This window comes from Hemiscyllium ocellatum, chromosome 21 (assembly GCF_020745735.1).
Source record: "Hemiscyllium ocellatum isolate sHemOce1 chromosome 21, sHemOce1.pat.X.cur, whole genome shotgun sequence".
Lineage (NCBI taxonomy): Eukaryota > Metazoa > Chordata > Chondrichthyes > Orectolobiformes > Hemiscylliidae > Hemiscyllium > Hemiscyllium ocellatum.
The window spans coordinates 53,458,359-53,472,612 of record NC_083421.1 but is presented as its reverse complement, the minus strand read 5'-3'; the positions used below and the strand labels follow the sequence as shown (position 1 = coordinate 53,472,612).

At 39.4% G+C, this 14,254-nt stretch overlaps 1 protein-coding gene across 1 annotated transcript in view; it reads right to left on the bottom strand.

The window, feature by feature from the left end:
• Positions 1–14,254, bottom strand: part of rapgef1a (Rap guanine nucleotide exchange factor (GEF) 1a) — a 230,935-nt gene that overhangs the window by 95,014 nt on the left and 121,667 nt on the right. Inside the window, exons 5-9 of the mRNA XM_060841479.1 lie at positions 11,282–11,370; positions 9,612–9,764; positions 7,649–7,766; positions 6,058–6,244; positions 2,727–3,236 (exon numbers count right to left, since the gene is read on the bottom strand). Of these exons, the coding sequence (XP_060697462.1) occupies positions 2,727–3,236; positions 6,058–6,244; positions 7,649–7,766; positions 9,612–9,764; positions 11,282–11,370 (1,057 nt within the window). The remainder of the gene's footprint in view (positions 1–2,726; positions 3,237–6,057; positions 6,245–7,648; positions 7,767–9,611; positions 9,765–11,281; positions 11,371–14,254) is intronic.

The following is a 14,254-nucleotide window of genomic DNA, read 5'->3' as shown; positions in this document are numbered from 1 at the left end:
GTGGAAACAGGCCCTTCGGCCCAACAAGTCCACACTGACCCGCCGAAGCGCAACCCACCCATACCCCCACATTTACCCCTTACCTAACACTACGGGCAATTTAGCTTAGCCAATTCACCTGACCCGCACATCTTTGGACTGTGGGAGGAAACCGGAGCACCCGGAGGAAACCCACGCAGACACGGGGAGAACGTGCAAACTCCACACAGTCAGTCGCCTGAGTCGGGAATTGAACCCGGGTCTACAGGCGCTGTGAGGCAGCAGTGCTAACCACTGTGCCACCCAGGTCCAGTGGGACATTTTTTGCTGTCGAGTCCACATACCAGGAGCAACTACAGTGGCTTGCTGGGCTGGATCCTGAAGGAAATTTTAACTGTTGGGCTGAAGCTTGGCTTGGTTTTGGGGTTTTGCTGTGGGCTGACCTAGAGTTCCTCTGTTCAGGATATGTTCTGAGTGAGGCTTTGCAATTGCCTTTACTCAAGTGATGTTCCCTAAGCTCAGTCGGCTGAGGAGAGTGTCCACTTCCATTGGAATACTTTGCAACATATATGCTCCACTTACCACATTTTCCGACGATAAAGCCAGTTGTAGTGCTTGTGTTAAGTCTGCTTGGCTTCAACTAGGTGCTTTTGCATGATTATGTTGTTATTAACCCCAGTCTCATCGCCACTGAAATAACTCCATAGACCAATATCCCATCACAAAGCCATCCTTTATTTACACATGAGTCTTTTACCTTGATCCGACTCCCTGAGAACTGGCTCTGAGTGAACAGAACCTGTCACTCCTGTTTATATCTGTCAGCCAGGGCTCCCTGATTACGGCTGTTCATCTGCTTAAATCAGGGAACTCATTCTATGAGGACCACGTCACTGACTGTGTTACAATCATTAAATGTATGATCCTTTTTAATCATAAAAATAATTTATAAACAAGGGATATGTCTAATGGGAACATGGTTTTCAGTTATAAAACCGCAATACTTTGATTTCCCTACGACTCTCTGCTTTCCTTCTATCTTTCATAAACCTACTTCAACAATGCCTAAAATCAACTCCCTCCCAGTTTTTTCTCATATATGGAAGTGTTATTTATGAAGCATTGCAATATGCACTGTTCTTTTTAGTTTTCCAAAGTCAAACGTTTTAAGAAGATTCGGCAAAGCCAACAACAGTGTAAACTAGGAGACAGTGAGGTCTGCAGATGCTGGAGGTCAGAGAGTTGAGAGTGTGTTGCTGGAAAAGCACAGGTCAGGCAGCATCTGAGCAGCAGGAAAATCAATGCTTGGACCAGAGCCCTTTATCAGTGCTCCAGCCTGAAACGTCAATTTTCCTGCTCCTCAGATGTTCCTATAGATGTTCCTGAAGACTGGGGAGTCCAGAACTGGGCATCACAGTCTCAGGATACAGGGTAGGCCATTTCAAACTGACAGGAAAAGAAAAGAAATGTCTTCACCCAACAATGAGCCAGTGGAATTTTCTACCAGAGAAAACAGTTCAAATTAAAACATTAGGTGGTTTTGAGGAAGAATTAGGGCCAGAGTGATCCAAGGGCATGGGTTGAAAGCAGAAAAGGGCACTGAGTTGGATGATCAGCCATGATCATGTTGAACAGTGGAGCAAGCTTGAAGAGTTTTCTCCTACTCCTATTTTCTACGTTTCTACTTCCATAAGAAAAGTGAAGTTACTGAAATAACAAAAAGAAGCCCAGATAGGTCTTTTTTTTAAAAACACACCACTTCTTTCACAAACTCAAACGATGGATAATTTGTGGAGAAAGCAGATATTATAATTTGTAATGAATGCTGATGTTTGGAAGGTACAGATAGTAATCTGTGACTACTCTGCACTTGGTGTTTAAACAAAAACGATCAGGCAGAAATGAGTGTTATAGCTTGAGACACATGTCAAGCTGCTTTACATATGGTCTTCAGGAATTGGTTCCAATTTTATGGCATTTAACGGGATAACCTTTAATTTATTCACCAATATTTTCACTGCTGCAGCCAACTATAGCTATTATGGTAATCTTAACTTGGAGAATTTCAATCAACTAGCAGTAATTTTTGAATAAAAGTTGGCCTTGCTATGCTGCTCAGCAAGCTGCAAAAACATAGTAAAATGATTTCTGGCAGCTTGTATTAAACTATTGTTACTATTTTGACATCGAAAATTAATATTCAATGCCTTCACTAAACTTTTCATACTCTATGGACTCAAACTATGAAAAACCTCTTAGAATATAGTGGTAGACTTTATCCTTTCAAATGGGGCTCATATTTGTAACTATTATTTTTAGCTTTATAACTCTACATCCTTCAAATGATGTGGAGGTGCCGGTGTTGGGCTGTGGTGGACAAATTAAAAATCACAACACCAGGTTATAGTCCAACAGGTTTATTTGAAAGTACTAGCTCCCTGACAAAGGAGCAGTGCTCCAAAAGCTTGAACTTTCAAATAAATATGTTGGACTATAATCTGGTATCGTGTCATCCTTCAAGTAGGGGTAGTAATAATGACAGAAATTTGATGAGAATCACAAAGGATGAACTCATTAAAGCATATTGTCCCCTAGGACCAATGTAAGGTCTTGAAGCCAGGGGTATAATGAATATTACCCTGTTCACCACAAACTTAATATCGCATATTCTATTAATAAAACATATTTATTTTGTTAAAAATAATAAAATCACATTTTTTCACATGGTTAAAAAGATGAATACTCACTATTCCTTTTCTTCTTCTCTGGGAGTGGAGGTGGCTTCTCTGGTACTCCTGTTGATTCTGAAACATCAATGTTTGGAAATCCCACTGACATTGATAACATCCCTTGTGGCCTTGGTGACACTACAGCAAAAGGAGGATGCTGAATTGCTGGTACAGCAGAATTCTGCATTTCCTCCTCGGAGATATTATCATATTGTGATGGAAACCGCTCATACGAGACTCTATATCCGGAACTCTCTGATGAGGTAGCACTCCGACGCTTCTTTTCTGGCAATGCTGGTGGCATCTGCAAAGGTTGAACATCAGTTTGTGGTATCTGCCTCCAAGCTGGCACTGTTTGTGAAGTACAAAGTGGTGACGTAAATGTCTGCCCAGGAAGAGGTGAACTGGATTCTACTGCTGATTCGGGAAGTGGGCTTAGTGTGCCAGAAAGCTGCAGGGGAATCTGATCAACAGTTGAAAGGTCCTGATGCAGGAAATCATAATCGGGATCATAGCTTTCTGGATTATCTGAGGGGAAGAAAGAGTATTTTAAGTGAAATGCAGCCAGTCACACATCTCATCCTTAAACACAACAACATTTATTACACATAAGTAAATAACTGATTAGCAGTAATGTTAATTAAAAATAGAAAGCAATTCATCAGTTCAAACAAACTGAACCACTGATTTCCAGCATAGGTTACCCTCACATCCAAACATTTTACCTATTCAAATTAATTTCTTATATTCTCGGACAGGAAATGCACTGTAACCCAAAATGAAGCAGTACATAGATTATAGCTCATACTTAAATATTGTGGATTTACTGATCAAATATGGATCAACACTGACCAAGAAACAAAGTGCATGAACACCTCAATTGTTATTCAGCAGTGAACGTGCCTGTATTCCAGTCAGTGTTATTGTACTTTTGTACTTGTTTTACGAAGTACTAGTTAATAGACTACAAGAACATGTTGCATGGCTACTCAGTGGTTAGCACTGCTGCCTCACAGTGCTCGGAACGCAGGGTTCAAATCCACCCTCAGGCGAGTGTGTGCGCGCATGTGTTTTTGTGTGCGCGCGTGCATGTTTGTGTGCTAAGAACAGGCAGCTAAGAACAGCATGGGCCCTGGAAGAATATCGGAAGAGTAGGACAAGTCTTAAATGAGGAATCAAGCAGGCTAAAAGGGGTCATAAAATAGCTTTAGCAAGCAGAATTAAGGAGAATTCCAAAGTATTTTATTCTTATAAAAGCAGCAAGCAGATAACTAGAGAACAGATTGGTCCACTAAAAGATAATGAAGGAAGGCTGTGTGTCGAACCTGAGTGAATGGGTGAGATGATTAGTCTGGATCACGTTGACATAAGTAGGGAAGATGTATTGGGTAGGCTAGAGGTTAAGGTGGACAAATCCCCAGGACCAGATGGGATCTATCCCAGGTTGCTGAGGGAGGCGGGAGGGGAAATAGCTGGAGCCCTGACAGATATCTTTGTGGCATCTTAGAATACAGATGAGGTGCCAGAGGACTGGAAGGTTGCTCATGTTGCCCCCCTGTACAAGAAGGGCAGTAGGGATATTTTGGGTAACTACAGACCAGTGAGCCTGACATCAGTGATGGGAAAGTTGCTGGAGAAGGTACTGAGGGATAGGATCTATTTATATTTAGAAAAGAAAGGGCTTATCAGAGATAGGCAACATGGTGTTGTGCAGGGGAGATTGTGCCTTACCAACTTAACAGAGTTCTTTGAGGAAGTGACCGAGTTGATAGATGAAGAAAGGGCTGTTGATGTCATATACATGGGCTTTAGCAAGGCATTTGTTAAGGTTCCTCATGGTAAACTAATAGAGAAAGTGAAGTCACATGGTGTGCAGCTTGTTCTAGTTAGGTGAATAAAGAACTGGTTGAGCAATAGGAAACAGTAGTAGTTGAAGGGAGTTTCTCGAAATGGAGAAAGGTGACCAATGGTGTTCCATAGGGGTCAGAGTTGGGGACACTGTTGTTTGTGATATACATAAATGATCTGGAAGAGGGCACTGCTGGTATGATCAGCAAGTTTGCAGATGAGACACAGATTGGTGGAGTAGCAGAAAGCATAAGGGACTGTCAAAGAATACAGGAGGATATAGATAGACTGGAGAGTTGGGAGGAAAACTGGCAGATGGAGTTCAATCCAGACAAATGTGAGGTGATGCATTTAGGCAAGTCTAATTCTAGAGCGAATTATACAATGAACAGAAGTGTCTTGGGAAAAGTTGATGGGCAGAGAGACCTGGCAGTGCAGGTCCATTGTACCCTGAAGGTTGCTGCACAGGTAGATAGTGTGGTCAAGAAGGCACATATAGTATGCTGGCCTTCATTGGACAGGATAGTGAGTGTAAGAGCTGGCAAGTCATGATAAAATTGTAAAAGGTATTGGTTCGGCCGCATTTAGAATACGGTGTACAATTCTAGTTGCCACATTACCAAAAGGATGTGGACACTTTGGAGAGGGTGCAGAGAAGGTTTACGAGGATGTTGCCTGGTATGGAAGGTGCTAGCTATGAAGAGAGGTTGAGTAGGTTAGGTTTGTTTTCATTAGAAAAAAGGAGGTTATTTCGGGGGGGGGGTCTTTTCCCTGGGATCGGGGACTCCAGAACTAGAGGGCATAGGTTTAGGGTGAGAGGGGAAAGATATAAAACAGACCTAAGGGGCAACTTTTTCATGCAGAAGCTGGTACGTGTATGGAATGAGCTGCCAGAGAATGTGGTGGAGGCTGGTACAATTGCAATATTTAAGAGGCATTTGGATGGGTATATGAATAGGAAGGGTTTGGAGGGACACGGGCCAGGTGCTGGCAGGTGGGACTAGATTGGGTTGGGATATCTGGTCAGCACGGACAGGTTGGACCGAAGGGTCTGTTTCCATGCTGTACATCTCTACCACTCTAACTGGACGACAGGTTTAGACAGTAGATTTGGATCGGCTCAGGCTTGGACGGCCGAAGGGCCTGTTACTGGGCTGTAAATTTTCTTTGTTGTTTGTTCTTCTTTGTAAATCCAACTCCTCTGAATCCCGATCACTTGTCACTGGAAATGGCTTCTCCTTATCAAAACCAAAATTAAATATCTGTCAAAGGCGTGACAGAGCGGGAAGAGGTTACCTTTCAATTTACCTCCAAGAAGTCAATTTGAACAAATGCCAAACACAAACAAATATGACTGGAGCTTGGTGCATAGTTTAGGGGATGAAAAAAGCAAGAATAATTTCTTTCAAATGGGAGAAATACATTGAAAAAAGGTTAAAAGAATGAACTAGCCTGCAAGAGAGAAAAATAGTATGGTAACTTTTCAAAAAAAACATCTTACCAAGTGTTTCACAACTTGTATTCTGCGAACACTGCCCACTATCATTGTCTAACGATGATAACTGTTCATCAGATTTGCTTAGTTTTCCCATGCTGTTACAAGGAGATACCCTTGGTGATTCTCCACTATATGAGTGGCTGCCACCGGACAGCCGCCTTTGCAGATAGCAATCCAATCCATCAAAGTCCTAAATTTAACAAAATACTTATATAAAACATTGACATTTTAATGTTATAGAGTGATGTTATGATGCAAGAGAAATAACTTGCTCTCTAATATATGCAACATTTACAGATAAAGGATGATTGAACATTGTATTGTAGTTTAGAATTTCAAAACTACATTATAAAAGGAAAAGCCTGAGATAAAAACTGCGGAGAATGAATTAATATTTTCTACATCTGTCAATATCTTTTGATTCAAAATACATTGCAGCACTTGGAGAGACAGAATAAAATGCAAGACTGTATTAATGGAAGGTTAACAGAACTTTGTGACAGAACCAGAGGTAGGTTCTTATAACAACATTATTGTTGAATAGCAGTTACAGTTATCATTTAATCTGTTTTCCCAAACTGATACCGGGAGGTATATCTTTGGGATTGGTTTCCTATCATCAGATTAAGACCACCGACACCACTCACCCCAGCTTGCTTGTGCTGATTCTTTTAAAAACTATAAAAATCTCTTGACTGAATAACTTCCTGTGGCAAAGCAATCCATGCTCTACTTTAAGGGGACTCTTTGAAGTCTTGCCCCATTATAACAATTTGAAATAATGCCCCCCTCAAAATGGACTCCAACGCAGGGGAAACTCAAATTTCTTGCTCATCAACAATTTTTAAAAATCTTCTCTGTTTTCTTTGCTTCAGTGAAAAGCAATTTTATATTTCAAGCCTCTCCAACTAAAAATAACTTTACATGTGCCAGTATGCTTTACAACTTACACCATCCAGAAGATGGATATTAATTTGGACCAATGTAGTACTTACAGCACAACTTTACAGTTATATGTTACATTAGTTCCTTCAGGATCAATGGTATAGAGAGTTACCAGCATTAGGTAGTTTAAGTAGCTAGGATATTTGTTGTGAAATGCATTTAGGAGAAAGTGAGGACTGCAGATGCTGGAGATCAGAGCTAAAAATGTGTTGCTGGAAAAGCACAGCAGATCAGGCAGCATCCAAGGAGCAGGAGAATCGACGTTTCAGGCATGAGCCCTTCTTCAGGAATTGAAGAAATTCCTGTTGTGAAATGCATTTAACATGATCAAGTGCTTTCATTATTGTCCAATGCATCACTAGTGTTAAAAAGAGATGGTCAAGTTTAGTTTTGTATCTATACTTTTATTTGGAGTCAGGGAATGTGATATTTACTTGTGTTCCTATCCATCCAAAGATTGGGAACGTATTGGACGTGACCCTGCTTCAACAGAAGAATCAAATATCCTCCTGCACATATCCAACATACATTTGTATCCATCAACCGGAAATAAACTGACTTTTGTTTAGTAATTGCAAACCTTAGTCAATCTATTTATCCTATTGTGTTTATTCCTCTCCGATCCAACCAATAAAAAAGGTTTCCATACCTGTTTGGTATTGGGTAAGCTAGAACCACTGGCAGCTCGACTTATGGGAGATACTACTGCCACTCTTGTTGGGGAGGGTGCAGATGTCCTCTTCTTGGGTGGTAGAGGTGGAACACTACTGTTGCAGGACAAAACACTTAATAATTAAAACTGCAAGATATTCTGGCTTGATAAACAAATCGGTGTAGATTTTGCAATAGGACATTTTAAAATGGTTAACTAGAAACAGAAACATGCTGGTATGACACCAGCAAAAGCATTTTAAGCCACAATTTTAAAAAAATGTTCAAATGCCTGTACATTGGTTTTCACGGAACACAACTAACCAATATGCAACAAAATTCCTGTTAAGATTGTACAGATGACCAAAATGCAGAATAGAAAAAGGATCAAATTGGTGACAATCTACTGCAGATATACAGATCACTTCCACAATCTGACATGCAAAATAACCAGTAATTGTATCACTTCCTATTCAGACGCAACTGGAAACATGTACATATTAAAAACATAATACACTAAAGCCGGACAAGGCTCTATTTCTCCAAACTATACTTGGCTCCAAATCCCTTAATTTTTCCAAGAGAGCAAAAATCTGAATATGGTCAATAATTCAGCACGTACACACAATCCAATTCCAAAGATGCACATCCCTCAGTGAAGAAATTTCTCCTCATCTCAGTAAATGAGCAGTCTTTACCATGAACTGATGCACTGGAGTTTTAAATTTTACAGACAGGGAAACAACATCCTAGTGTTGAGCTTATCATGCCTCTTCAGAATCTTGTATGTTACAATGAGATCATCTCTATCTTTCTCAACTGTTAATGAAAACAGCCAGCCAGCCATCAGCCAATGCCTAATCCAAGGAACAACTCTGGTGAACCTTCAAGTATGTCATTCTTCAGACAGGGAGGCCAAACATGTACACAGTACTCCAGGCGGAACTCACCGAAACACTGCAAACTCCTTGTAAAGGCCAACATACTATTTAATTGCTCTTTGCATTCACATGCTAACTTTGTAACATACATGTCTCCTCTTGGAACATTAACATATGAAAGTTTAACACCTATTAAAATGAAATACTGTACTTTTCAATTCAGACTGTCAAAGTTGATCATGTATCGTATTGTAAGACATCCTTAACAGATTTCCAGCAGATCCCCATCATAGCTGATGCCAGCTAACTAACTGACTTGCAGTTTCCTATTTACTCTCATTATCTGTTTTTTTTTGAAGGTCTTGGTTGCATTGACCAACTACCAAACTCAAGGACTGCTGTAGACTCTGGGGAACTTTGGAAAATCATAACCAGCGTATCTATTATCTTTGCCACTTTCAGAACCCTCTGGCAAGGGCCATCAGCTTTTGGCCCATTATGTGTCTTAAAAACATTTGGTCTGCTGAAAAAGTAATAATTTATGTTTCTTGTTCTTACCAGTCTCTCGATTTCTGTGTCTGCAAAAGGCAGACAAAATATTTAGTATCTCTTAGGAACAGGAGAAACTATGCTTATTTCAGCTACTTCATAAACTTTGAAAAGCTCTTGGAATCCCATTTCTATTTTACTTGCTACTTCATTCTCATTTTAGTTTTCCCCTTGTTAAATCAAATTTTGGTCAGCCTTTCTGAATTGCTCCTAATTCTTTGATCACTTTTCTTCATAACAGTTTGCTCCTCTTTTAACATAATACTACACTCAACTCCCTAGTAAACCACAGATGGAATTTCTTGCCCAACCTTCTGTTTTTTGGTCCAATAGTCACGTCACTGCAAAACATACTGCGGGCAATATTGAGATATGTTACTGCAACATCAAGATAAGCTAGAGAAGCTGCAATTTATAGTGAACGGCATCACTCACTCATTACTATTAAATTAACAATGGCTGAAATTTCTTTAACAATCAACATTTAATTGAAGAAATAAACATAGGAGGACTGCCTCTTTAATACATTACCTGTGGTCCATAATGCGAATACCAGGCAATGGTGGCTTTGGTGGGGCACATTCTCCATCCACAGAGTCTGGAATTATTTCCAGCGATCTTGTCATTGGAGTAGTTTTAGTAAGAATTTCCTTCTCCCTGTCAGTCAGTGGAAGCTCTGTTGCACTGCAAGAGTCAAGCACCAGATCAACATAATTAGTTGAAAGCCACCCATTACAGTCTGTAGTCCAATAGTTGAGAAATTTGACTCTCAACCAAATTTGAGGTTGAGAGTTTGCATTCCAATGCACTTGAAACAGAACTGAAAGAAATCTGGCAGGCCAGCGACAAAACATTCTGATCATAAAACTCATCAATGCTACTCAACACCTAGTCTGGCCTACTCAGGACAAATGCAGATGACACCAAGATGAGTGGGAGAGCAAAATATGCAGAGGACAGTGAAACGTTGCAAAAGGGACATAGATACTTTGAGTAGGCAAAGGCCTAGCAGATGGAGTACAATGTTAATAAATCTGAAATCATCCATTTCAGTAGGAACAACAATAAAAATGATTACTACTTGAATGGTAAGAAATAGCAGCACGCTGCTGTGCAGAGGGACCTAGGTGCCCTTGTGCATGAATCTCAGAGTTTTGGTCTGCAGGTGCAAAAAAAATTAAGGCGGCAAATGGAATTTTGTCCTTCACTGCTAAACGGATCGAGTTTAAAAGCAAGGAGGTTATGTTGCAGCTGTATAAGGCACCAGTGAGGCCACACCTGGAGTACTGAGAAAGGATGTACTGGCACTGGAGGGGGTGCAGAGAAGGTTCACTAAGTTGATTCCAAAGTTGAGGGGGTTAGCTTATGAGGAGAGACTGAGAAGATTGGGATTTTATTCATTGGAATTTAGAATATGGAGGATCGTATAGAAACGTAAAATTACGAAGGGAATGGAAAAGATAGAAGTAGAGAGGATGTTTCCATTGGCGGGTGAAACTAGGACAAGAGGACACAGCCTCAAAATTAGCGGAAGCAGGTTTAGGACTGAATTGAGAAGGAACTTCTTCACCCAGAGGGTTGTAAATCGGTGAAATTCCCTGCCCAATGAAGTAGTTGAGGTTTGCTCAGTAAGTGCTTTCAAAGCTCAAAATAGATAATTTTTTGAACAGTAAAGGAATTAAGGGTTATAGTGAGAGGGTGTGTAAGTGGAGCTGAGGAAATGAAAAGATTAGCCATGGTCTTACTGAATGGCAGAACAGGCTTGAAGGGCCAGATGGTCTACTTCTGCTCCTAGTTCTTATACAAACTGGATTCTCATTCCTGGCTAGAAGGAAGTATTAAAATTTAAAAACCCACAAAATACAATTGCAGAATTTAAGGAAAAATACACACCCAAAATCAAAACTACTTTGGATATTACTTGTGACATTGACCAGCATTCTTGGCATTTTCCATTATCTCCAAGATAGTTCTCAAGTGCAGCTTTTTTGAAAGCATTTTATTGCAATAAGAACTTGCATTTATATTACATTCTTAATTGAAATGAAAACACTTCACTGAAGTGCATGGGTGGTAAACAAAAACGTATTTAATTCCAGCTTCATATACTTCATTCCACTGAAATGAACTTTCTGGTTTCAATGCCAATCAAGCGAATATTCGGTTCATTAGTCACGTTCATACAGGGAAGTAATTCTTACCTGTCAGTTTTAGATGTTGGTGGGCTGGGTTTCACAGGCGAGGTAGGGGATGGCTGTTCTTGCTTCTCTATTGTCAGTTTCACAAGCTCCTAAACAAAAGCAACAGAGGATAGTAGAACTGATTATTTGATCTAGCAACAATTGGAAACTTATGTACCTTGAAGATACATTAAAAAAGATATTCAGCATGAATCAGTCGACACTTGGCTAAAATGCTAAACTCAGGATCATTTGGCTGTTACACTCAGTACAAATGTACATGTGGATTGGAAAAGTAAAAGGAACACAATATGCTGCAGTCAGTACTCAATACAATTTTAAAGATGCAAGGCCAAAATCCCAACACTGGAAGAAAGGGGGTCATCAAGGACGTCAACCACAATCATGACTGGCGACTTTGTTTCTCATAAGTCCAAAGTATATTCTATAATATTTTGATCAAATAGATTTTCCAGCAAATATTTATGCAAGACTTGATCATGAACATTTACAATTGCCTTCACAAAGGAGAATATTAAAGGGAATTAATGTGACGATGCTGCTCCTTTATTAAGTTGCAATAGAGTTGACTGGTTTTTCAGATGTGTTATTCTAGATTCTGTTCTCTTTTGCTTGTGTAAAATAAATTCTGTTTTGTTTGAAACAGAGTGGTTGGGCCAGCTGCATCACTTCTGGAATATCCACCTCACACCTGCTCAAAACAATTAGAAATGTTAGGGTCTTCGCTACCCTCTTGAAATGTTTTGAAGGGTCTGGCCTGTTCTATAAAACTAGCATGTATTGTTTGCTGCATTTTTAGAATCTCATTTCTCAAAGCCTAGGCAATTGACAAGACTTCCTACTCCAAATAGGAAATCAGAGTACATCACACTGGAACTTCTGTTTGTATAATATTATTTTCAGGTATTAATCACGTATGTGCAGTTTTCAAATTTTCACTGCACTAAGCAAATACGATTTTACCAAATTTAACTTGAAAATCAGAACAATTAATTAATGATAGAATAAACATTTCAAATAAAATTTAACAGACCAGATACTGTATAATTGTTGATGGCACAAGTCCAAAACAAAACTACAGCAAGTAACAGAGAACAATGACTCTGAAAATTGGCTGAAATATGCAAGTTGAGTGGGATACCGAGATTTAGCCTACAATTTAATGGCATGAACACCAGGCCATTTTCAACCATAGCTATCAATTCAGAAGAGAAAACTTAAATTAAGGGATTTTATCAAAACTGAAGTATTTGTATGTTTTGTGTGGTCTTGTTTATTAAAGGTTACTGCACTAGTTATTTTTCATTTTATAATATCAGACTTGCCATAACTGGGATATCAATTGTTTGAGTTGAATTCAATCTTGCTGCAATTTGAAAGGTGAAATTTAAAATAAAGCCAATTCCTAAAAATGCACAATATCCATTCCTAAAGTTTTAAAAATAATTATTCTGAAGTTCCAACTGTCCAGATGAACTACAATGTTGTCACATTTGATTATAAAAGCATGTTCATTTTGGTGGCGACCAGGATATGGAATTTCCCCATTTAAAAAAAGTTAGCAGAAGCAACAAGTTTTGGTCTGTAGCAGCAAACCATCTGCAAAATTAGTTGCTTGTTAGTAATTTATTAAAGCATTAGAACTCAGGATGTAAGTTTGCTCGCTGAGCTGGAAGGTTCGTTTTTCAGACATTTTGTCATCATACGAGGTAACATCATCGGTGAGTCTTCAGTGAAGCACTGGTGGTATTGCCTACATTTTGTGTGCACATTTAGGTTTCCTTATTCCTGATGAAGGGCTTATGCTCGAAATGTCGAATTCTCTATTCCTGAGATGCTGCCTAACCTGCTGTGCTTTGACCAGCAACACATTTGCAGCTGTGATCTCCAGCATCTGCAGACCTCATTTTTTACTCGATGTAATTTCATGTTCTTGTTCTCAGGGGGTGGTAAATCAGATTTAAGTCTGTGTTTGTTGACAGACTTCTGGTTGAAGGGCTATGCTTCTAGGGATTCTCACGAGTGTCTCTGTTTAGTTTGACATAGGATGGATGTGTTGCTTCAGTTGAAGTGGTGTCCTTCCTCATCTGATAGACACGCAAGAATTCCTAGAAGCATGGCACTCCAACCAGAAGTCTGTCAACAAACACATTGACTTCGATCCGATTTACCACCCCGAAAAGAACAGGAAATGACATCACCAACCCAAGGAAACCTAAACACACACACACACACAAAAAGCAGGCCATACCACCAGTGCTTCACCGAGTATGGTGACAAAACGTCTGAAAATAAACCTTCCAGCTCAGCGATCAAATTACATCCAAAACTTCAACTTGAGCTACAAATCTTCTCAAAACTTGCCATTAGAACTCAAATTAGTAGGAAGCTAAACTAGAATTCTAATTAACGCATTTGCGGAACAACAGCATTGACTCCTATTAAAATGGTCTTCAATTGGTCAAAATTCATGCTGACGCTCATTTTCGATTGTTGCCGTGAAGATTTAGTCAGTTCACTTTGTTGATTACAGCCTATTATATTTTCATAAAGAGAGCACATCTAACATGTTGAAAGGAAACAAAATAATTCTCTTGTACCATTTTCCAATTCAGCTTATACCGCAAAGTCAGCAAGGGAAAAAAAATGTAAACCAAGTGTATAATACTGCAAAATCTGATTAAATAAGAAACCTTACATTTTTAGAAGAGAATTTTTATTTCAAGTCACATCAAACTTGTCTATGGAAGAAAAGGAACTGAGAAGCCTTCTGTGCTGAATTTATTCAATGGCTTTCAATCTTGCTATTGTGGATACTACCAATCTGGACACTTATGTGCTTCTCCATTAGGAAATATGGAGAGTTGAGAATGAACATGACCTTGTGTAGATCAGGAAGTTTGGGAATATTCTGGCCAAGTACTTTAGTGACATGCAGCTGCAAACCGTCGAGGACTGAAAAAAACAATTACT